The sequence below is a fragment of the Microtus pennsylvanicus genome, chromosome 6 (assembly GCF_037038515.1).
Source record: "Microtus pennsylvanicus isolate mMicPen1 chromosome 6, mMicPen1.hap1, whole genome shotgun sequence".
Taxonomy (NCBI): domain Eukaryota; kingdom Metazoa; phylum Chordata; class Mammalia; order Rodentia; family Cricetidae; genus Microtus; species Microtus pennsylvanicus.
Genome location: NC_134584.1, coordinates 9301364 through 9327061, shown reverse-complemented (window position 1 = coordinate 9327061; position 25698 = coordinate 9301364). Strand labels below are relative to the sequence as shown.

The 25698-nt window shown below is 39.0% G+C and overlaps 2 protein-coding genes across 3 annotated transcripts in view; both read left to right on the top strand.

The window, feature by feature from the left end:
• The window catches only part of LOC142851763 (uncharacterized), a 53284-nt gene extending 30611 nt beyond the window's left edge, over window positions 1–22673 (top strand). Inside the window, 1 exon segment of the mRNA XM_075975774.1 lies at window positions 20409–22673. Coding sequence (XP_075831889.1) covers window positions 20409–21824 — 1416 coding nt within the window. The 3' untranslated portion in view covers window positions 21825–22673.
• On the top strand, window positions 10668–22673 carry LOC142851759 (zinc finger protein 728-like). Of its 2 annotated transcripts, XM_075975768.1 has the most exons (5): window positions 10668–10790; window positions 18060–18186; window positions 18696–18791; window positions 19783–19958; window positions 20374–20507. In XM_075975768.1, exons 1-4 carry the CDS (start codon window positions 10776–10778, stop codon window positions 19818–19820), a joined length of 276 nt encoding a protein of 91 aa, XP_075831883.1. In that variant the 5' UTR covers window positions 10668–10775; the 3' UTR covers window positions 19821–19958; window positions 20374–20507. The 2 variants fall into 2 exon arrangements, with proteins under 2 accessions (XP_075831883.1, XP_075831884.1); XM_075975769.1 differs by lacking the exons at window positions 19783–19958; window positions 20374–20507 and adding an exon at window positions 20529–22673.
• Window positions 22674–25698: the final 3025 nt, after the last annotated feature.

Sequence of the window (25698 nt, the reverse complement as noted above, 5' to 3'; positions counted from 1 at the left end):
TAAACATTTATTCTTTATGGCTTTTCAGATACCTTAGCAAAGCAACAAAGAAAGACATTTAGAAGGTGCGGTGATGCTGGCCACTCCCAACTCTCAGGCAGTAGCAGCAGGAAGTACAAGGTGACACAGTGTTACACTGACCTACACAGGGAGACTGAGGCTCACTTTTTCTCAAAACAAAAGAAAAATTATAGTTCTGAATAATTATTTAACACATGTTGAATTTATTTTCATTTAATTCACTATTTCGGACTGCAGAATCACCCATTCAATCTTTAGGAAATGTGGCTTTCCTTCTGGATGTTATGCATTCCAGCTGTATGTGGAAAGACCACTGCTGCAAGCAACAATGTCCTGCGGTGTAACGGCGTAAATAAATGCAGACAGATTGTAAAGATATATATATCTATAGATTTAATGTAGAAATAGACTTACAGAACCACCGTTCCCGCGGAGACCAGGAAAGCAGAAGCAATGGCTGAGAGCACGCTTGCCAAATTTATAGCCTGAGGCGAACACGCCCCCCAAGGGGCATAACTTATCCCTACATCTCCCCTTTTTGTCTAAATAAGACAGAACCAAACCAAATACAACTATATACAATAACAACAAATAATAAATATAACAAACAATATTGAGAACAAAAGCTTTGCTAAACATTCTATCTCAAGGAGTCCAAATAATGTAGAGAGTAACTACAATTATATAATCTTCAACTCAGTCAAAGATCTGAGAAGGGAATAAACACTACTCAACAAACGAGATATATCCAAAATGTGCAACAATTGACAGAGACAACTGACTACCTGGGCAATCACCCAAAGTCTCGTTTGCAATGTTGAGTCAATCAATTTTGGCTAAGGCCTAATATAACTGACATACCATTATTAAAGGCAAGGAACTTTTCAAAACTATCTTACCCTGTCTTGGCAGGATATGACAGTCCTGTTTTATCCATTGAGGTACGCTCTGTATCTGTGTCAGTGGTTGAGGTATGGGCATTTCTTTGCCCAAAGGCCAGTTCTGCCAAATAGAAAGGCTCTAGATGGAGTGTCTTTGGTGCTCAGCATTCTCTCGGGAATAGAGCGGTGTTGCCAGGAGCAATTGTGTCTCACTATCACGAAACTCTGAGTTAGATTAAAGGCCATTTTCTACAGCTCTTTGAAGAGGTCGAAGATTATCTTTCTATACTGAGTATAATCTCTATATATCTAAAGAACCTGATTAGTCTGATTATAAATGACAAACTTAGATGACTATTTATCTATATAATTCTCAATATCTATCTAACTTAAAGACTAAGACAATAAACAAGTGTGTAACAAATGAGGATAATGACCTCCAAATATAAACACTGTACAAATATACACTGTAATATGGCAAATATATATAAATACACAAACATTATATAAGTATCTTAATCAGAGGTAGAAATGTACATTGCAATATGGTAAATATATACAATATATATCAATACAATATATGTCAATACATAAAAATGTTTTAAACAGACATAGAAACATGCATGCATACAATAGTCAATATAATTTATCTTTGTATCAATATACAAGAATCGATACCAATATATTTGTCTAAAAGCAGTAACTCACAATTATAAATCTATTATCCCATCATTCCCTCTTTTTTTTTTCAAAATGATCCCTGAGCTTATAAAATTCCTCCCCCAACCTCCCAACCCCTAAATGATGTCCCTAAACCCAGGGGTAAACTTTACTGGGAGAGGGAACGTCGTCCTCTAGAATTACTTCCAGCTGTCATGGGGGCGACGTTCTTTCTGGGGGATCCTGTGAAAGTAAAATGATGGTTAAATTTCAAGATCAATGTCTTTTAAAATTGCAAATAGTCTCTGAGTATTTTGTGGAGGTCTGGCCAGAATGTTGTACAAGATGTGCACCATTTCAGCTAACCAAGTTGGGATCGTCTTGTGCAGCTGGTATCCAAAACAGGTCTTGTAGTAGAGCTATCAGTATCATGATGTCATATCAACCAGGTAGAGTTGTTGTTGTGGGGCCCCATCTTCTTCCTGGAAACTTCAAATGTCACTTCAGGAAAAACTCATTGTTCATTGTGAAAAACTTAAACATTAATCATATAGACATATATAGACATACATATATATTCAATGAAAGGCATGATAGATATATTCAATGAAAAGTATGATAGATATGAAGAAAAGCAAAGATGTTTTCTAAACTCATATTTCTTTCTGTCCCATATCTTGGCTCTTGACATGAGACAGAAACTCCAGAAACTCTGGGTTTTTCTCTTACCAACAGGCTTGGAATTGGAGAGGGACTGAGCCAGAGTCCAACTTCAAAACCAGCTCTATATATTTATAAAGAAATGTTTAATAAGACATATAAATAAAAATTAATACTTACAAAATGTGTCCATCCATCAGTAATTAAATATTCAGGGTCCCTCAATTTCTTTGAAGATGAGTATTTTCCTGTGGAGATAAGAAAAGAACCCTGCCTCCAACCTATCTGTATTTCTTACCATCAGTATGACCGCCATCTTTATGAAAGAATTGTTATTTATCTTTTCCAAGTGGCTTCTCTTCTTCAAACCAAACCTTTATTAATTTTGATGGTATCCACATTTTTTCCTCACCTGTGGAGATAAGAGCAAAACCCCTTCCCCAATGTAGCACACCTCCTGGCTTCCATTGTGAGGTCAGCACATCCTTGAAATAAACTGGTTGATTTAGTTCAGTAGACTTTTCCATTATCCAATGTCTTTCTGCAGCCGTTGTTCCCTTCTCATTAGTGTTGAGAAAATTCAAGGTTAACAAAGCATTGTGTAACCTATTTCTGGGGGTGTTTTCCACCCCTTTCTGTTTGTTCAACATATCCTTTATAGTTCGATTTGATCTTTCTATGACTGCTTGACCTGTAGGATTGTATGGTATACCTGTAACATGCTTGATATTGTAATAATCAAAAAACCGTTTCATTTTCCTAGAGACATAAGCAGGACCATTGTCCGTCTTTATTTGTGTAGGTATACCCATAATAGCCATGACTTCTAATAAATGAGTGATTACTGAATCAGCTTTTTCTGAACTTAAAGCAGTTGCCCACTGAAAGCCTAAATAAGTGTCAATGGTGTGATGAACATATTTTAATTCGCCAAATTCTGCAAAGTGGAACACATCCATCTGCCAGATTTCATTCCTTTGGGTGCCCTTTGAATTAGCCCCTGCAGGCAGTGGCGTTTGGTTATAGAAAGAGCAAGTAGGGCGTTTCTTTACAATCTCCTTAGCTTGTTGCCATGTAATTGAAAACTCTTTCTTCAAACCTTTGCTATTAACATGATGTTTTTTATGAAATTCAGAGGCTTGTAGCACACTACCAATCAATAATTGATCAATTTCTGCATTACCTTGTGCTAGAGGACCTGGCAGACCCGTATGGGATTGGATGTGTGTTATGTACATAGGGCAAAGCCTGTTCCTGATCAAATCTTGAACCTGGAGAAACAATGAGGTTAGTTCAGTATCATCAGGTATAAATATTCAGCAGTTTCAATATGTAAAATAACTCTTTCTGCGTATTGTGAATCTGTAACTATATTAATAGGTTCTTTAAAATCCCTTAGCACCATAAGAATGGCATATAATTCCGCCTTCTGGACAGAATTATACGGACTTTGTTCCACTTTACCCAAGTCTTCTAATTTGTAACCTGCCTTCCATGATTTATTGGCATCAGTATAGAATGTACGGGCTCCAGTTATTGGAGCATCATGGACGATTCGAGGAAGGATCCAAGAAGTTCTCTTTATGAAGTTAAGCCTCTTGCTTTTTGGATAGTTGTTATTAATGTCTCCCAAAAAATTAGCACAAGCTCTTTGCCATGGTTCATTATCTTCCCATAATTTCTTTAGTTCATCAGCAGTGAAAGGCACTATAATTTCTGCTGGGTCGATGCCTGCTAGTTGACAAAGTCTCAGCTTGCCTTTTATAATTAACTCAGAGACTTTCTCCACATAGGTTTTCAGTTTCTTACTTGGTTTATGTGGTATAAAGATCCATTCCAAAATAATATCATCTCTCTGTATTAAAATTCCTGTAGGAGAAATTTTTGATGGTAGTATGACGAGAGTACAATCGAGCTCTGGATTCACCCTGTCCACATGTGCCTGTTGTAATTTTTCCTCAATCATTGTCAGTTCCTTTTCTGCTTCAGCTGTTAATTCTCTGGGACTGTTTAAATCTTTATCACCATCCAAGGTGTGGTTCAAATGTATTATTAGATCAGATGTTATTCCAATAGCTGGCCGTAGACTGGAAATGTCTCCTAACAGTCTTTGGAAGTCATTAAGAGTCCGTAGGCGATCTCTCCTAATTTGTGCTTTTTGTGTCTTAATTTTTTGCAAACCTATTTTATAACCTAAATAATTAACAGAATCTCCCTTCTGAATCTTTTCAGGAGCGATTTGCAATCCCCATTTAGGTAAAAGTATCTTTATTTCTTCAAACAGTCTGTTCAAGGTATCCATGTTTGAATTGGATAACAAAATGTCGTCCATGTAATGGTATACTATAGATTTGGGAAATTTCTTGCATATTATTTGCAATGGTTGGTTCACAAAATATTGGCACAAGGAGGGGCTATTTAACATACCCTGGGGGAGGACGGTCCAGTGGTACCTCCTCAAAGGTTGAGAATTGTTATAAGTAGGCACTATGAAGGCAAATTTTTCTCTATCTTCTTTTTGCAAAGGTATAGTGAAAAAACAATCCTTTAAATCAATAACTATGAGAGGCCATCCTTTTGGTAATAAAGAGGGCAAAGGAATTCCAGATTGCAGAGGGCCCATAGGTTGAATAACCTTGTTGATGGCCCTGAGATCTGTCACCATTCTCCATTTACCTGATTTTTTCTTAACCACAAATACAGGAGAATTCCAAGGGCTGGCAGATTCTTCTATATGTCCAGCATCTAACTGTTCTTGTACCAGCTGTTCTAAAGTCTGTAACTTTTCCTCAGCTAAAGGCCATTGCTTTGTCCATATTGGTTTCTCCGTCAACCATTTTAGAGGCAAGGCTGTTGGTATCTCTGAAGGGACATCAATTGCTTGTTCTTGTACAGCCCGAACGGCCCGTTTTCTCCGTTTGTAATATCTTTTAATATTATTCTCAGAAATATAGGCTCTAGAAGTAGCAGGGATGTTAATTTCGGTATTCCATTGTTGTAATAGGTCACGACCCCATAAATTCATTGCGATATTGGCTACATATGGCTTTAATTTTCCTATTTGTCCCTTTGGCCCTATACATTCAACCCATCTCGTGCTCTGCCTTACTCGAGATAGGGTTCCAATTCCCAGGAGCTGAACATTTACATTCTGAAGAGGCCAATACGGATGCCAAGATTCTGGGGTAATGATACTTACATCAGCACCTGTGTCCAGCAGGCCAGTAATAAAAATGCCATTTACACATACTCTCAGTTTAGGTCTTTGATCATTTATAGAAGTTTGCCAAAACACACGTAACTTATCTTTCTGATCATTATTGCTTGTAACAGTAGTTATGGGGCTTCCTAATTGTCCTGATGAGGCACGTTCTCTGCAGAAACTGGAAATGACTGAACCATGTTTGCCATGGGGGCCTGTGAGGCCCACCCTCTCACGTTTCCCGACTGTATCAGGTTGCCTTGTCTATCTCTTGTAGACCTGCATTCATTCGTCCAATGTCTGCCTTTTCCACATCTTCTACATAAACCTGAAGGCTGAGTTCTCCTATTTCTGTTATTTCTAGAAGATGCATTATTATTATTATTTCTGAAAGATGCATTATTATTATTATTATCATTTCTGAAAATCCGTTGTCTACAATTCCTTTTCATATGACCCATTTTTCCACAATTAAAACATTTGGTATTCTGGTGTCTCCTTTTACCATTGGAAATTGCTTCTTCTACCCATGCTTCAGTGCCATAATCAAATGTATCAACATTGAGTGTATGCAAGACCCATTCTTCCAAGGGCGCTGATCTGAGCTTTAAAGGCCCCAAAATCCTTTTGCATTCCACATTTGCATTTTCATAAGCCAAAGACTCAATCATTATACGTCTTGCTTCTGGGTCAGATATCCCTATTTGTACAGCCTTAGTTAATCTTTGTAAAAAGTCACTAAAGGGTTCTCTCTGACCCTGTTTAACTGTGACAAATGATTCCATTCTCTGTCCTGGGTCTTGTACCCTGTCCCAAGCCCTTAAGGCTGCTGTAGTACACATGGAGAGTGTGTTTTCATCCAAATTAGCTTGTTCCTGAGGGTCGGAAAAGAGCCCTTCACCTAGAATTTTATCTAGGGAAATGTCAATTCCCTTCGCTTTTTCCTGCTGTTCTAAAAGCCTAGCCTCTTGCCTGAATAAGCATTTCCATTTCAATTGCGGTCCACTCTCAAGTACCGCAGAGCTCAGCTGGAGCCAGTCCGAGGGGGTTGCTCTGCTTGTCGTGGCCCAAGATCTTAGCATCTCTTTAACAAAAGAGGCTTGCATCCCAAAAGTCATGACAGCCTGTTTTATTTCCTTGAGATCATTCATACGGACAGGCTCCCATGTATCCTACTTGATGACCCTAGGGTTTCTGAAACCAATCACCATCTCTTTGTTATTACTGGAAAGGCAGGTAGAGCTGTAGGTAGAGCTTTGTGGAAATTGTCCCGGAGAGATTTACCCACAGATGTAGTTAAAACTTGCCTTTCTACCCTTTGCTCTTCTTCATCAGAATTTAGAAATTCTTCAATCTTTTCAATTTTATTCACCATTGCCTTCTGCAATGTCTGAATCTCCTGTCCAGAATTATGTTCCAAAGCCTTCATTGAGGATTCTAAAGTATGAAGTTTGTCCGTTCTCTAACATCTCATCTTTGGACATAATTTTTATGGCATAAACCGTGCCTTCTTGTATTGACAATCTTTCCGTCAATCTGTCATAAGCTTTAGACAAAATCCGATTGTCACATTCAGCAGTTTTGATTCTCTCAGTTAATGTTTCATTTCCTACAGAAAGGGACTGAATCTTATGGTCCAAATCAGCTGTTCCCTCTTCCATAGTAATGAATTTCTCCTTAATATCAGCCACTAATGTTTCAGTTCCTACAGAAAGGGACTGAAGCTTACAATCCAGATCAGCTGTTCCCTCTTCCATAGTTATGAATTTCTCCTTAACATCAGCCTGGAGAACTTCAAACTGATTCTTGAGAAGATTGATATCAGCCTGGAGAACTTCAAACTGATTCTTGAGAAGATTGTTGTCATTCTCAATTGTTTTTAAGCGTTCAATCTCTGCCTTAAGAATCCTGGATTCGTCTCGTAAAGACTTTATCATATTTCTATTATCAAACCATTTGGTGCCAATGAAAACTACGAATCCCAGAAGGATCCATAGATGTGGGGTGATAGACACCTCTTGTTAAATCTCCCACATGGTACAATTAAAAAAACTGTTATATTCTTGAACAGTAATGTGTTCAGACATTTTATTTATAAAAGAAAAATTTTTTACCTGCAATGATCGGTTCCTGCCAGTGGTGGTCTCTGTGTTTTTGGAGCCTGTCCTAGAACTAGCTCTTGTAGACCAGGCTGGCCTCGAACTCACAGAGATCCGTTTGTCTCTGCCTCCCAAGTGCTGGGATTAAAGGCGTGCACTACCACTGCCTGGCCGGCCTCAAACTCACAGAGATCCGCCTGCCCTTGCCTCCCAAGTGCTGGTATCAAAAGCGAGCGCCACCACTGCCTGGCCAAGTCACTTTGTATCAGACCAAATCTGCCGCTGTGGCAGCTTTTGTTGCAAATCCGCAGGTACTTGAGCTTCTGCTAATTCAGGCAGTGGGGTTCCGCTGCAAAACTTAGCCAAGGCAGGCAGAATGGGCCTGTGTGGCCGAGTATGTCTCGGACTCGGCACTGGGGCCAGAGTCACAAACTGAAAAACAGCACCCGGGAGGGTGCTGTGTTAGCTAGCGGGCTACCCGCTTGAGTCGGGGGCAAAATAGCCCGACGTTGGACGCCAAAATGTAACGGTGTAAACGAATGCAGACAGATTGTAAAAAAAATATATATATATAGCTTTAATGTAGAAATAGACTTACAGAACCACTGTTCTGCGGAGACCAGGAAAGCAGAAGCAATGGCTGGGAGCACGCTCGCCAAATTTGTAGGCAGACATTAGCCCGAGGCGAACACGCCCCCCAAGGGGCGGGACTTATCCCTACACTGCAGCATGAATGGTGGGCCATAATGATGATTCTCAGCCAGCGCCCGGCTGAGTTACCATAGTTATCATAGAATGAGCTGAGAGACTTACAACTTTCATTTTTAGAAGCTATACTAATTTTTCAACTTACTATAAACCAAAAATGACAGATGGTTTTCTGTGATTTTCATTACTAATGGCCTGTGTACACTATTTATCCTTAGACCTTATGGAATTATGACACCATTTTGTAAGAACTGTCTTCATATTTACCATACAGACTAGGATCTTTATTCTCTGCTTGCCTAGTACTATACAAATGCTGGCATTCAAGTAACTAAATAGTTATTAAAAACTCATGCTTAAACATTGCAAGGAGAAAAAACAGAAAAGAGACAAGAGTTCCTTACAGACATGAAACAAAAATAATTATAACAGTAAGAACCTACTGTATCCACTCAGAAATAGCTTCCTTGTGAAATACTATATGAACTTTCCCATTGTATAGAGAGTAGTTGGAGGCTGCTTGTTCATTTCCAGGCCGCCTAGACTCCCAAAATAATCACACAGAAATCTGTATTAATTGCAATACTGTTTAGCCAATAATTTAAGGGTATTTCTGTCTAATTGTTATATCTTAAATTAACCCATTTCTATTAATCTGGTCTCGCCACATGGCTGTAGTTTACTGGCAAGGTTCTGGTGCATCTGTCTCCTACAGGTGCTACATGGCTTCTCCCCGACTCTGCCTTCTTTCCTCTCACTTTTTGCTTGGAATTCCTGCTCTACTCTACTCTGCTAAACCACTGGCCGACACAGGTTTATTCACTAACCAATAAAAGCAGCACATATACAGAAGGACTTCCCACGCCAACAGAGGTTCACACTCTAAGGCATGATGAGTACAGCAATAAATATTACTGAGATAAGAGAGGCGGGTCTCATTACTCCTTGGTGCCAGTTCAGCTTCTGTATTCTAATAAGCACACCTAGTATTCCCCTAATTGTATTTCTGATACCCAACTTTCAAAATTCTGCCAGATAGAAGCAACTCCAGAATCAAAGAAGAATGTAGTTGGACTTTGCTTTGGGTTGCCGGCTTTCAAATAATGACATAGGGACTTACTATTAATTATGAAAGCTTGGCCTTAGCTTAGGCTTGTTCCTACTAGCTCTTAAAACTTAATTCAACCAATTTATATTAATTTTGCCTAGTGGTTTTTGTTTTTTTTACCTTTCTTTAGCTTTGTATGCCCAATTCCCTCCATGTCTTGTTGGAATCTCCCTGGGACTGAATTATCACATCCTGCTTCCTCTCTGCTCAGAAGTCCCTCCTATACCTCCTGCCTAGCTACTGACTGTTCTAACCGTGATTTCACCGAATCACAACCGTGCACCTTCACACAGTTTACAGATATCCCACACCAGAAGACAACAAACCAGATAGCTCGGTGCCTAATGCAGAGAGAAATTCTACAACGGTTGACTGGCCAGGCGTTGAACTGGAACACACACCACTGCGACATTAGGAACTGTGTCTTTCTACTTGGGAGAGCAGCAGAGGAGGTACCCACAAGCTCAGAGAACACCTGTTGGTGGCTACTTCCCTGAGCTTGTGGCGAGCCAGGAAGAAGTGGGTGAAGTTCTGGAACAGGTGAAGTTACAACTCTCATAAAAGTTACACTCTGATATAGTTTAATAGACGAAAGTATAGACGAAGGTCCTAGGGACAGACGGAAAGATCCTCCATGGATTCTGGGAGGTCTTTACATGTAAATGTCAGGGTAGGACTTTTTAACTCGGTTCAGTGATTTTTTTTTTCCTTAAATGTCTACGTTTAACCACTTACCTCCTTCACGGTATGAATTCCAGTGCTCTCAGGACAACTGTTTTTCTAGCTGGGGAGTCGATATATGTAAAGCTCACAAGGTTTGTCAACATAGGGGAACACGGAGTATTAATTCCTTCATTCTAAGCACTTCACTCCCAAGATACTCTGCTTTCCTTTCCTTTTTGTTTTTTTCTTTGTATTTTGAAACAAAGCCTTTATAAATTGCCCAGGCCGCCTTGGATTTGTAAACCTTTCCTCTTAAGCCAGATGAAAGAAGAGGAGACCAAGGTTGATTTCGAAAGTCATCTTCAAGTGACAGCCCTCCCACTTTAGCCTCTTGCTTCGTTAAAGTACAATTCAGTAAAAGCCACCTCTCTGTAAGGGTAGTAAGACTTCATAATGAGTAGATGACTTTTTGAACGACGGTTTGATCAGATATAAACCTTCCTGAGGAAGTCTAACTGACGTTCCAACACGCCCTGTTTCCAATTGGACTTTAAAAGCAGCCTGCCAGCCTGCACTTAGTGGGGACAGGGCTCGTCTCCATTCATCCTCTCCTGTGGACTGTGAGGTGACCACAGAATCCTGGGAAATGTAGTCGGGCTCGCTGCGACGTCACAGCAGCCGCCCCGCGAGCCGCACTTCCGCATCCCGTCTGCAGACGTTTGTCCTCCTCCTAAGTTCGCTGGTGTTGGGTCGTGCTCCCCGCTCTCGGTCGGATGTCGGACATGGAGGTTGGTGCAGGGAGCAGCGCAGCCGGAGGGACTGAGTGTGCGGGTGGGTGGCTCGGCTTGGAGGGTGCGGAGCTGGGGCTGGCCAGAGGCGGAGAGAGAAGCGGACTCGGAGATGCTGTGCTGACCTGGGCTGGGCCAGTGAGCCTGGATGCAGGTCTAGGGTGGGAAGACGATATGGGGGTGGAGCTGTGACTCAAAGCTTTGTTAGGACGCGGCTGCCAGAGCCCAGTGTGTGCTTCTGGGGTGGGAAAGCTGGCTCTGTAGCTCAGAGTGTGAAATGGTGGAAGGTGTACGGTTGCCCCCCCCCCCCCCCCCCCCGGCAGGGTTGCCCAGCGCACCGCCTGCACCCAAGGTGTTGTTATAGGAGCCCACGTTCAGCTTCTCTGGGAAAACGTGCCCACCCTAGCTAACCCACTCTCACTTGACTGTGCTCAGATTCCTCGGGACTTCTGGAACAAGTGGAGATCGGGGCCCCTCCTGTATTTTATGGTTGTCCTAATACTCTTGGTGTGAGCTGATGGAAGTTTCCAGGGACAGAGTTCTGTTAAGGAGATTGGTGTACAGGGTGTTAGCCCCATTTTCTTTGGAATAAACTATTAGATTTCTGGACTGTTTTGAACGAGATCCTTCTTGGTCACCTCTGTGACTAGAATCCTCACACTGAACATTCCCATATGGGGACAGCATAATGTCCTCGAGGAGAAGGTTTGAGCTTTGCATCGTCCAAGCCATTATCGATTCCGTATTGCAGAGTGAAAACCTAGAGAATAGTGCCTCATCCAGTTATGTCAGAGACTGTGATGTCGGAAGTATTCATTCAGTATCAGAAAGACTGAAAGGTGAATTTGAAGACCTGTTGCTCACTCAGGTTCTTTGGTCTGTACATGCAGACTCCCAGCTCATCTTCTGTGTGGTTTCATAGTTCACAGCACTTTAAGTCAAACCAAGTGTTTGTGTGGCATTAAAGTCTACTAAAAAGAAGCATGCACTTTAGCATATTGTATCTTCAGTACTACTATTTCTGCTGACTGTAAGTGAAGTGTAGACACTTCCTAGTTAGTGCTACTCGCCAACAGGACAAGAATTGCTTTGCGTTTCACATTATGTAAAGTGGGAAGAGTACACTGCCTGGAGCATCAAAACTGGTTTCCTACAAAGGAGGGATGATGCAGCAGTATGCTCTTGTATGGCTTAAGACCCTTTATGTATATGTAATTTAAATACACTTGTGATTGAAAACAACCAAACAAGCAAACAAGCAGGCAAACAAACAAAAAACTTGAAGCCTGCTCTTTGTGCGTCTTTGTCATCTCTGCATTGTGAAGCCAGGGAATTAGGACTTAAAGGTCATCTTCTATATCATAGATTACCCAAGACCAACTTATGCTAAATGAGATTCTGTGTCAAAAAAAGTTTAAGATGTAGTTTATGAACATACAGTGTATGGCTCCTATGACTTGGCTTAACAGTGACAGACAGAAATCTAATTGACAGTGACATTCAAAATATATACTTGAGAAGGTCAATTGGCTGTATTTGAGATGTAATTTAAAAATCTCAAAAAATGCTTTAGTTAAAGACATTAAATTTTGGTGATTAGTTTATTGTTTGCATTTGCTGTATGAGGGAGGATTCTACTCTTTGCCTTGCTTAAATATTCCTCCAGGAATATTTAACATTTGCAGAAGATGTTCATTATCTTTGATTATTGATTTGTATTAGTTTCTGTCAGGACCTCATGGTGTTCTCTTCTGGTTTCCTCTGATCTGTTCATATTTGTGCTCCTTAAATATCTAATCTGAGATGTCAGTCATTGACCCTTTCCATCCTCACTTCTTGACTATTGCAGCCCTGCATTACAAATTCTAATCGTTCTTAATAATAGAAACTCAGAATGAAAGCTGACACATAAGAGAAGCAGAGTGGGTAGCCACTGGAGTTCTTTCTTCTGCTAGTGCTCAGATCAAAGGGGTGATCCTGTCCTTAGACTGCCTTCTCAGACTGACTGCCTAGACTGCACCTCAGACTGACTGCTGCTTCAGACTGCACTGAGCTCCCGTCTCCACTGCCTTATATTCTTCTCTCCGCCCAACCATATCACTCCTGTCTCCACCTCTCTAGTGAGCCACCACCCCTTGACTCTGTTTCTCTTTTTGACTGGATCAGTTTTGTGTAGCCCAAGATGGCCTTGAATTAACAGATCTGTCTGTCTGTGTGTACCGAGTTCTGAGATTAAAGGTGCGTGGCATGACTGCCTGGTCTCTAGTGGCTTAGTACTACTCTCAGACCTTCAGGCAAGCCCTATGTGTTAAAACACTACACAGCCCTCCATGGTTTACATTCTGCTTTCTCTGTAACTTGGATGCCTTCCCCTGATGGTGGAATACAAAATAATCCCACACTAGTTCAGAATTATGTATAATAAAGGGTATTTATTTAGGGGAGACTCACAGATCACTGTCATATATCACAGTCCTCTGCACAAACGGGGAACAGGAAGGAACAGAGTCTAGCAGCCAGAAGCGAGAACCGGAAGCAAGAGAGTGAGCACAGGCTTTATAGCTGCATTTATAGTATAAGAGGCCATGCCCAAGTGGGCTGGTATCTTAAAGGCTATTGGCTGAAGGAGCAGAAGGAGCTCCCACAGCACCTCCCCTTTTTGTTTAAATAAGAGAGTTCCAAACCCAATACAAAACTATATATACTAGGAACAGATATCAACTATAAGATTAGAATTAAAACCAGTATAAACAATATTAAGCAAGGAACATATGCTAAATCTTTTAATAAACATTCTATCCTAAGGAGTTTAAGTCTTGTACTGGAAATGGCTTGGCTAGATCATAAGAGGATGGTAACTACGACTATCTAGTTTTCAACCCCATCAAAGGCCTGAGAAGGGAGATAATATTACTTGAATAGGCAGGAAGTCCAATCAGGCAGATTCCAAATTGTGCAGTAAAGGAGGACAATGACCTCAAATGTAAACAGTGTGTAAATATCTGGATCAGAGGTAGAAATATATAATACAATATAATAAATATATCCTAAAATTGTATCAGTATACAAAATGTCTTAAATAGAGGTAGAAACATGCATGCATACAATCTGACAAAATAATTTGTATACGTGTACAAATATTGCAAGCAGAAATAGCATATTCAATATAACAAATATAATATGAACTTGTATCAATACAAAAATTTATACCAATATAAATTGTCCATAAATGGTAGCTCACAAGTATTCACTCTATTACTCACTATTATTATTATTAGTGTGAATAAGTTCACGCTAAATTACCTATTATCCCATTCAATTTTCTCTGTCTCTCTCTTTTTTTTGTCTCTGGGCCTATATAATTTCCACCCCAACCCTATATGAGTAATAATCAACCCCAAAATGGTGTCCCTAACCCTCAGGACAAACTTTGTTGGGAGAGGGGCCATTGTCTTCTAGAGTTGCTTCCAGCTATCATAGGGGCAACGTTCTTTCTCTGGGATCCTGTAAAAGTAAAATGATAGTTAAGTTTCAAGATTGCTGTTTTTGCATAATCACAAATGGTCTCTGAGTAGTCCATAGGGTATTTTTGTTTGTTTACTTGTTTGTTTGTTTGTTTGAAATTCTTATTTGGAGTTCTGGCCAGAACGTTGTAAGAAGAGGCACCATTTCCACAGCTGGTATCCAAAAATCAGTCTCATAGTAGTGCTATCAGCACCATGATGTCATATCAACCAGGTGGAGTCGTTGTGGTGGGGCCCCATCTTCCTCCTGGAAGCTTCGAAGATTACTGCAGGAAAATCTACTGTTCATTGTTAAAACCTTAAACATCATTCATATAGACATATTCAACAAAAGATACGATATAGACAAAATGGGCACAGAGAAAAGTAAATCTCTTCTTAAAATCTATCTTCTTTCTGTCCCTTAACAGATGGCTCCTGACAAGATACAGGAATTCTGAATTTTTTTTGTTAACAACATGCTTGGATTTAGAGAAGGATAGAGCCACCATCCAACTCCAAAGCCAGCTCTGATTTTTAATTAGAGATATATACATGTGCAAATAATCAAATTATACCATACAGATTATACAGCATCATAAGTCAGTTTTTTCTTTGTTGATTCTTTCTGGATAATTATGTTTTCATCTTTAGGCATCTAGATGTCCAAGGTCTCTCGACTTTTTGAAGATGAGTATTTTCTTGCAAAGACAAGAACAGAACCCTGCACCAATCCTTATGAGATTTTCTTACTACCTGCATGATTGTCATCTCTGTGGATGAGCTGTCATTTCTCTTTCTCAAGAGGTTTCTCTTTTTCAAAGTGAATCTTTATTAATTTTGATGGTATCTATACCTTTTCTTATCCTGTGAAAACAAGAGTGAAAACCCTTCCACAACATAACACATCTCCTGGTTTCAATTGTGAGGTCAACACAATATACCAGCTTTAATTTAGAAGTTTTTTCTAATGTCTTTCTGCTGCTGTTGTTTCTCATTAGTGTTAAGAAAATTCAAGATTAATAAAGAATTATGTAATCTATTTCTGGGGATATTTTCCATCCCTTTCTGTTTGTGTAACATAGCCTTTATAGTTCAGTTTGATCTTTCTATAACTGCCTGACCTGTAGGATTGTGTGAGTATACCTGTAATATGCTTTATATTATAATAAGCAAAAAACTGTTTCATATTCTTAGTAACATATGCTGGACCATTGTCTGTCTTTATTTGTGGAGGTATACCCATGATGGCTATAATTTCTAATAAATATATGATTACTGAATCAGCCTTTTCTGAGCTCAAGGCAGTTGCCCATTGAAAACCTAAATAAGTGTCAATGGTGTGGTATACATATTTTAATTTTGCAAATTCTGTAAAGTGGAACACATCTATTTGCCAGATTTCATTCCTTTGGGTATCCTTTGGGTTACTTCCTGAAGGTGGTGGTGTTTGGTTATAGAAAGAACAAGTTGGACATCTCTTTATAATCTCCTTAGCTTGTTGCCATGTAATAGAAAACTCTTTAAACCTTTGCTATTAACATGATGTTTCTTATAAATTCTGAGGCCTTCAGCCCACTTCCAATCAATAATCAATCAGTTTCTGTATTACCTTGTGCCAGAGGACCTGGCAGACCCGTATGGGATTGGATGTGTCTTATGTTTATGGAACAAAGCCTATTTCTGATTATATCTTGAACCTATATAAATAATGAAGTCAATGCTGTATCATCTGGTATAAATTCAGTGGTTTCAATATGTAAGACAATTTTTTCTGCATATTGCAAATCTGTAACTGTTTTGAGAGGTTCTTTAAAAATCCTTTAGTACAATGAGAATAACGTATAATTCTGCCTTTTGGACAGAATTATAAGGGTTTTGTTCCACCTTACTTAATTCTTCTGATTTGTACCCTGCCTTTCCTGATTTATTTGCATCAGTATAAAATGTAAGGTCTCCGGTTATTGGTGTGTCATGTACAATTCAGGGAAGAATCCAAGTAGTCTCAGGGAATTAACAGCTGAAGTGGAAAAAGAATTGATGGTTTTTGAAGAGAAATTATAGGAGGCACATGTAGATAGAGTGAATCTAAATTGCATTCTAGTCATATTGCCTTCTAGAATTTCCCCTACAGGAATTTTAATGCAAAGGGAAGATATTATCTTAGGATGGATCTTTTTACTACATAAACCAAGTGAAAAACTAAAAACTTATGTGGAAAAAGTCTCTGAATTAATTATAAAAGGAAAATTGAGATTTCATCAACTAGCAGGAATAGACCCAGCAAAGATTATAGTGCATTTTACTGCTGATGAAATTAAAAAATTATGGGAAAACAATGAGCCATGGCAAAGAGCTTGTACTAAATTTTTTTTAATATTTATTTATTATGTATACAATATTCTGTTTGTGATGCCAGAAGAGGGCATCAGATCTCATTTCAGATGGTTGTGAGCCACCATGTGGTTGCTGGGAATTGAACTCAGGACCTTTAGAAGAACAGGCAATGCTCTTAACCGCTGAGCCATCTCTCCAGCCCCTGTGCTAAATTTTTAAGGAGAAATTTATAGCAATTATCCCAAATTCTAATCCTTGACCTCCAGTTACCAAGACATAGCTGTCATAGGCATAGCCCAAAGCCTGCTTTAGGATTCTAGCAAATGGACAATTAGCTCTCTGTAAAAGAAAAACATAAAAAGACAGGAAAAAGGAAGTGGGACAAGTTAGAGTGCTCTCTAGTGTATTTTAAATCTTTAAATGTTATTACTACACTTACTAATTTGTAATCTGTTGAAATACTTTTTATTTCATTTTGGCTGTGAGTTCCGCCATTACTGTTATATCTCAAGACTGCCCCATCCCAAGTCTCTTGGTGTGCTGGTAATAGCATCGCTATTGAACTCTGTACAAATGCAGTCATCCAGACCTGTACCAGAGCTGCTATGTCGGAATCTTCATTTTCACTGCGTCTCACATTCATGATTGTGCATATTAAGAGTTAATAAGTACCTTCTCCCCCACTGTGACTTTCTTCTGTGCATCTGTGTCTGGTGTATTAAACAAGCATAACACAAATGTAATCTCCTCTGAGAAATGTATCTCTGTGGTATATAGAACAAGCATAAGACAAATGTAATACGCCCCTGTGCATGAATTCATTTCCTTTTTACATTTCTAAAAGTCCAATATCCATATGAAATAATAGGATCTCTTCATTCTCTTTGCTTGAACTTGGGTCAGGGGTGACCCTTGTGAGACCAAAGATGAGTTCATATGATCATATCAGAAGTTTAGCAATGTTACTTGTAGGCAGAGTTTCTCTGTGTCCCAGCAGCCACTCCCGAATAATGAGACAGAGACTTATTATTAATTATAAATGTTCAGCCAATAGCTTAGTCTTGACTTCAGCCAGCTCCTACAACTTAAATTCACCCATTTCTTTTAACCTATGTGCTTCCCAGGGTTTGTTTACCTCATCTATGAACTTCCATGGATTTTCTTCCGACTCAGTCTCCAGAATCCCAAGACTCCACCCATCCAGCATCCTTCTTCCCATCATTGTTTTATTAAACCAATCCAAATGACAGACCTTCACAGTGTACTAAAAGATTATTCCATAACAGTTACATACCTATGCCTGAAGCACTTCCAGCTTTTGACTTATCCTCAGCAAAATTTAGAATTGTTTGCACAACCACACGATGCTGGTGTTTTATGTTATTATTATGGTTTTCAGATGTATAGTAATCAATTATTTTTATTTCAGGAAATGCTGTCATTCAGGGACGTGGCCATTGATTTCTCTGCAGAGGAGTGGGAATGCCTGGACCTTGCTCAGTGGAATCTGTACAGGGATGTGATGTTGGAGAATTACAGCAACCTGGTGTTCCTGGGTGAGGATTACATCTATAAGTGAACTCTAATTGTACAACCAACATGTAATTTCCTCCCTTTGTAGAACATCCTATGGGCATTTGTTCTTTCCAGCAGTAACTTTTATATACCTGCTTTTATGAAAAAATGAGGAAGATTGCTGATATTTCAAGAAATATTTTATTGTATTTCTTTTTGTGTTTTTGATGTGGCTTTATGATAGTTTTATTTGTTTTTTAATATGCTTTCTTTATTCTTGTTGTAATCCTATGAACTCAGTATTGTGCAGTACGGAGCATACATGTTAAAGAAAATGTTTCACCCTTTGGCTCTCATATTTACTTTGTAAATGGAACTACAGATCTTTGGATTATAAATTACTTCTACGTATTCTATATGTTTTTCTCATAAAACAATGAACTAATTTTCTACAATTCTTTAATCTTTTCTTATAAGCTTAAAGTGGAAGAGGTTGCTAATTTTGATTAGAAAACACTAACATTGATGTTTACCTTTTCCCCCAAAATAGGTCTTGCTTCCTGTAAGCCATATCTGGTCACATTTCTAGAGCAAGGACCAGGGCCTTCAGATGTGAAAAGACAAGCAGCTGCGACCTTGCACCCAGGTGTGTAGGGATGAGGGGGACAGAGGACAGAGTGGGAGGCCAGAGATCCAACTGAAAGCCAGGCTTCATCTTGAGCTCTGAGACAGGTGTTCTAGTGCCGTCATCTTTTAAGAATCTCTGTCCGTGTCTTGTGTTGTCCCAGAAGGGCATCCGCCAGATGTCTATGGTGGTTTACATCTCTCAGCTTTGGTCTTCCTCTCCAGTGGCTCTGCTTATATTTACAGTAGTCAGAGTTCTTAATTTTGCGGGTTTCTATTGTAACTGACGTTTTACTGTTTTCCACCCGTCTGAAAATTCGCACACACTTCGGACTGTAAACATGAATTTCTTCCATGTCATGTCCATACTTGTTAATTACAAAGTTCTATTTTCTGTGTTACTGTATTGTTTCCTTAAATTATTTCTTTACGTGCAGCCTATATATTTCTGTAAGTTGAATGTCCAATGCTAAGTACAATGCATATATATATATATATAAATTAAAATTTATATATTAGCTATAAAATTTATATATAGCATTAGCTCTGTGAACATGAGTACTGTATATGTTCACTTCATGGGCAAATATGAATCTCATGTTTTCATGTCTTATATATTTTGTTATTCAATTGTTTTATCTCATGAATGACACCAAATAGGCTAGCTTTATGACATACTCATTGACAATACTATTGCCTTTAGCAAAAGTCTGTCATTTATACACAAATTTCAAAGTTTTTCACAAGTCTATATTAGGAATTTGTTTCCTTGTTATGAAAATGTAACATAACATACTGTCTTCGTCTCTTGAAATCCATTATTTCACAGTGTTATAGATGGGAAACGTCTTAGGAAATGAATCTTTTCAAACTTCCAAAACTAAAACTCTGTTCTTAAGGTTAACACTGTGTGATTCTACGTCCATTTAAGACCATCAAAATCAACATCCAGATAGACAGTTTTGGCCACTATAGTCAAATGGGATTCCTGCATTTGAACACTTGGTCCCCAGTTGATGGTGCAGCCTTGCTGGATGCAGTACATAACTAGGAGCTATGCTGAAGTCCTTTCAGAGTTAAAATCCCCCTTCTACAGCTAGTTTGTTCTGCTTCGTGGTCTGGGCACAGGATGAGCGGGAGCTTTGGCTTCCAGATGGTCCTCCATGGTGGACTCATACTGTCTGGAACCGTAAGTCTAAGTCAAGTCTTCAAGTAAGTGGCCTTGGTCATGATCCTTTATCAGAACAACAGAGACTACACAACATAGATATACTGTACTTTCATGTCTGGTGGAATTATTTCTCTTAGCATATGTCCTTAGGCAGTTTTTATTATTATTGATGGTGCAACTTCCTTAGCCATTTAACTGTGGATAATGTGTTCAATATTTCATTTTTATATTCTTTCTTGTCTTCATCTTTCAGTAGAAGTTTATTATTTCCAACTACAGTGCTTTCTGAATTTCATTACACCAAATATAGGTTTTCAAATGTAGCTTCTCATTTGTCTATAAAATTTAAGTAAGTCTCCATATTAAAGATAAGTACTATAAATATAAAGAATGTTGCTCAGATTTTATTCATTTCTCAACTTTTACTCACTAGGGGGAACGCCCTATAAATGTCAAGAATTTGACAAGGCCTTTGATTGGAACTCAGTCCTCATTCAACACCAGAGAATTCATCCTGTGGAGAAGCCCTACAAGTGTGAGGAATGTGGTAAGGTCTTTAGCGCTCACTCAGCACTTTCTATCCACCAGAGAATTCACACAGGAGAGAGACCTTATAAATGTGAGGAGTGTGGCAAGGCCTTTAGTACCCGCTCAGCACTTTATATCCACAAGAAAATCCACTCTGGAGAAAAGCCTTACAAGTGTGAGGAGTGTGCTAAAGCATTTTATTTCCCTTCACTGCTCAAGCAACATCAAAGAACTCATTCTGCAGAGAATCTCTGCAAGTGCGAGGAATGTGGCAAAGCCTTTTATTTACCTTCATTCCTTAAACAACATCAGAGAATTCACTCTGCAGAAAATCCTTACAGGTGTGAAGAATGCGGCAAAGCCTTTTCCTACCCCTCAACCCTAAAGCAGCATCAAAGAATTCACTCTGGAGAGAAACCATACCGTTGCAATGAATGTGGCAAAGCCTTTCGTAGGTCCACATATTTTCACCAACACCAAAGAATTCACACCGGAGAGAAACCCTATCAGTGTGAAGAGTGTGGGAAGACGTTTTACTACCGTTCAAACCTGAAGGGACACCAAATTATTCATTCCGGAGTGAAGCCCTTCAAGTGTGAAGCCTGTGGCAGCATGTTCAGAACGAGCTCAGACCTTTCTAAGCACCAGAGGATCCATGCAGAGGTGAAACTCTACAGTTGTGAGGAATGTGGAAAAGCCTTTTCTACTCACTCGTATCTCATTCGGCACAAATTAGGCCATTCGAGAGAAAAGCCATACAAGTGTGAGGAATGTGGCAAAACATTTTGTTATCCTTCGATCCTTAAGGAACACCAAAGAATTCACTCTGGAGTGAAGCCCTACAGCTGTGAAGCCTGTGGCAGCATGTTTAGAACTCGCTCGGAACTTTCTAAACACCAGAGAATCCATGCCGAGGTGAAACTCTACAGTTGTGAGGAGTGTGGGAAGGCCTTTTCTACTCACTCGTACCTCATGCGGCACAGACTTGGTCACTCTGGAGAGAAACCCTACAAGTGTGAAGAGTGTGGGAAATCATATAGCTACCCCTCGCTCCTTAAGGAACATCAAAGAATTCATTCTCAGAATCCCTACAAGTGTGAAGTGTGTGGGAAGGTCTTTTGTACTCGCTCAGGACGTTCTAAGCACCAGAGAATTCACACCGGAGAGAAACCCTGCAAGTGTGAGGAGTGTGGGAAAGGCTTCTCCACTCTTTCATACCTTACTCTGCACAAATTACTCCATACTGAAGAGAAACCTTACAAATGGGAAGAATGTGGAGAAGTATTTTATACTTGCTGAAGACTTAGCAAACACCAGTAAATTCACACTGGAGAGAAACCCCACAAATGTAAATAATGTGTCAAAACTTTACTGTACTTCAGTCTTTAAAAATAATAAATAAATAAAGTCATTCTGAGGAGAAATCTGACCTTTATTAACCTTTAAGTCTTTATTAAACACAAACCACTTCCTACTGTAGAGAAGCCGTACAGATGTGAAGAATGTGACAAGATGTTGTACTGTACTTCAGACTTTAAGGACCGTCAAAGGGCTCAAGAGATTCCCTTCAAGTGTGAATGAAAAATGTGACAAGGTATTGTCTAAGAGAGTATTTATTCTGCAGAGAAACTTTACGAATGTGGAGAATTTGGAAATTCATTTTTAACTCATCCATCCCTGATTCTGATCAGTCTTTTCAAAGTTCAGGTTGTGCGTTTGTGTTTTAGGTTGTGGTCAGACCTGTTGATCGTGGGAGGAACCATCTTTTTTGGACTAGGATCCTGGATTGTATAAAAAGAGAAAGTGAACTGAGAACAACTGTTCACCTCTCTTCCTCTGCTTCCTGACTGTTGCGACGACCTGAGCAGCTGCTGCTGCAGCGACTGCTGCCCTAACTGTCTCACCATGATTCACAGTGTCATGGTTTGAATGAGAAATGTGTCCTGTAGTCTTAGGCATTTGAACATTTGTTCCCCAAGTTGGTGGCCCTGGGGAGGCTTAGGAGTAGTAGATCACTAGAGGTGAACTTTGAAATTAAAAGCTCCCTCTACATCCAGTTTGCTATCTCTGCATCCTGCGTGACATTGAGGATGTGAGCGTTCAGCTTCCTGTGTCAACCACCACGCAGCCTGTTCTCATGCCCTCCCTCCATCATGAACTTTGATCCCTTCTGTACCGTAAAGTAAAGTGATATCATTCCTCTGAGTTGCCTTGGTCATGATGTTTAATCAAAACAGAAAGTCACTAATAAAATAATTGCCCATGTACTATGAGCAGTAGTTACCAGTGTCTCCTGACATTACTCAAGTAAGGGTGCTTTACCACAGCAAAAGAAGAAATAAGGCTGCAAGCCGAAGAGAAGTTGCAGTTCGTTATTTAATGCTAATCACCATAATCTTTTGCTCCCATTTCCCTGTCATCCTTTTAGTCCCTGTCTGATGACTTCATTCTTTTCCGAAAACCAATTCTTTACTTACACCCCTAACCCAGATGTAGTAACAATAAAAAGGTACTTACTAAGATATTTTTCTTTGTCTGCAGACTTTTGGTGCCCACATGTAGTGTTCATGTTGGTGCAAATGTGGTATTAATGTTTATAAAACTTTTTGGCACTTTTTGTTTTAATTTTTGTTTTTTGAGGCAGGGTCTCTCTGTGTAGTCAGTGCTGTCCTAGAACTCACTGTCTAGACCAGACTGGCCTATGACTCACAGATATCTGCCTGCCTCTGCCTCTCAAGTACTGGGATTAAAGATGTGCACCACCACTGCCCAGCACTTATTTGGATTCTTAATATTTAGTTATTTTATCATCAGATTCAAAATACTTTTTTTTCTTTTTCTTTTCTTTTTTTTTTTTTTGTTATTGTTTTGAGACAGGGTTTCTCTGTGTAACAGTCTTGGCTGTCCCAGAAATTTCTATGTGGACCAGGGTGACCTTGAACTCACTGAGATCCACCTTCCTCTGATTCCCAAGTTCTGGGATTACAGGCATGTGCCACCACTGTCCAATTGATTTTTATAGGATGAAATACACAGATCTAATTTCATCTTTTTAACTCTGCATATCTAATTTTGCCACCTCTAATTTTTGAAAAGGCTCTCTGTTACACTATATGGTTTTGACATTTATGTAAAAAAATTTTAAGAGCTCGTTGCCATATTGGTTCAAGTCTGTATCTCACTGTACATTACATTTGTTTATATAGGTGGGTTTTTGTTTTGTTTTTGTTGTTATTGTTGTTTTTTTTCTTTCTGTATGAGTATCTTGCAGCTTTTTTCACTATGTCTTTGTTATATATTTTGAGATCAGATAATGACCTCTGACTATTCTTTCTGTATAAATTGTGTTGTCTGTGGTCTGTTGTGTTTCCAAATTAGTTTATTTTTTCTCTAGTTCTATGATGAATGTCATGGGAATTTGACCTGGATTTCACCGAGTACGTAGATAGCTTTTATCAGTATTACCAGTCTTAGAGTGTGAGCTCTGCCAGTCCATAAACATGTGGTATCTTTCTATCATCTAATGTCTTCCTCTAGTAACTGTTTTCAGTATTTTAAATTTTTGCTAATAGTAGTTCCAGGCCTGCCAGGGCTACATAGTGAAAGCATGACTCGAAAACAAAAGCAGAAAGAAATCTTGCATCACCGTGGTTGATGTTACTCCTGTAAGAACTTTCTGCTTTCTCCTCATTTCCTCAGTCTCCTTTTCCTCCTCTTACTCTTCTTCCTTCTTTCTTCATCTCCCATTATAAATGGGCATTTTTTTCCCCCTGGCTTCTTCCTCAGAAATTCTGCTATTGGTGTATATAAAGGCCAATGATTTTTATATGTTGACTTTGTAAGCTCCTGTTTTACTGAAAGTATCAGATTCATATGTTTTTGGTGGTGTATATGCGGTTTTTAAAATAAAGAATAATGTCATCTAAATATAGGGATAGTTTAACTTCAGACCAAATTTTTGTCCTTTTGTCCTCTCTATATTGTCTTAATTCTCTAGTTAACAGGTAGAACACAGTATTCAATAAGAACCCAGATAGGTAACCCTTGTCTTCTATCACATTTTCCAGGGACTGTTTTCATCATTTTTCCTCTACTTACTAAAGATTGGTCATCCAAATATCATCCATTGCCTTTATTTTGTTGAAAGATGTTCCGTCTTTTCCTTGTTTCTTCCTCAGTGTGCTTTGCAGTTCATCAGGTACGTTTTCTGCATCTTTTGAAATGCTCATGTGATTTCTGTCTTTCTGTCTATTATATGGTGATTTACATATGACAGAACCCACCTTAGGAGATAAAACCCTATTAGTTGTAATTTCTAATCTAAGTGTGAAATTCTTTGAGAAGTTTTTAGTGTTTTGGGTTTTGTTTTTTTTTTGTTTTTGTTTTTTTTGTGGAGGAGTGTTCAAATATTCATTATGGATAGTGGTGTGCTATGGTATTTGAGTGTGAGTGTGCACGCGCTGTGGAATATTCTTTTATACTGTATGAATATATGTTGCTGTATTTGGTTTAGTAAACAAGCTAACTGACCAGTAGCCGAACAGGATAAAGTTAGATGGGAAAGCCAAACTGAGAACGATGGGGAGATTAAAGGCAGAGTCAAGGGAGAAGTAATATTAAGCCTCTGTGTCAGTTATTTGGGAGCAGGAGGTCCAGACAGGAAAACTCTGCCTACATTGTGTGTGTGTGTGTGTGTGTGTGTGTGCTTCTGATTTTGTTATTATGGGTTGTACCAGTTCCTTAGAATTAGCTTGGTAGTTCCTTCTGTTTCTTGGTAATTTCCTTTCTGTTCTTCTTGTTAGTTTTTTCTGTTTCTATTTTATGAAAGAATTTAAATAGTGTCATTTGATTTTTAAAGCTTGGTAGAATTTTGTAGTACATCTATCCAACCCTGGATTTTACTTTGTGGTCAGACTTTTAATTTCTGCTTCAGATTCCTTACTGTTATAGGACTAGTTGGGATGTTTATATCTTCTGGCTTTATGTTCATTCAGTTGTATATATTTAGAAATGTATTTATGTCTTCTAACATTTCTAAAGTTTTTAGAAAATAAGTTTACAAAGGCTTCTATGATGATTTTCTGTATTCTATTGAAATCTGTTGTAACAACTCCCCATTTTTCTTCCATTAATTTAGGTCTCAGTTTTCCTTTTTCCTTCTATCTTTCCTTCCTTTCTTTTTCCCTCCATTCTTCCCCCTCCTCCACTATCATCCCCTGCCTTTCTCTGG

Bases quoted from the DNA above. Each gene is read 5' to 3' on its own strand.
- LOC142851759 (XM_075975768.1), top strand. The intron at 18,187-18,695 runs GTGAGGATTACA...CCCCCAAAATAG, and splicing joins CAGCAACCTGGTGTTCCTGG to GTCTTGCTTCCTGTAAGCCA. The intron at 18,792-19,782 runs GTGTGTAGGGAT...CTTGGTCCCCAG, and splicing joins AGCTGCGACCTTGCACCCAG to TTGATGGTGCAGCCTTGCTG.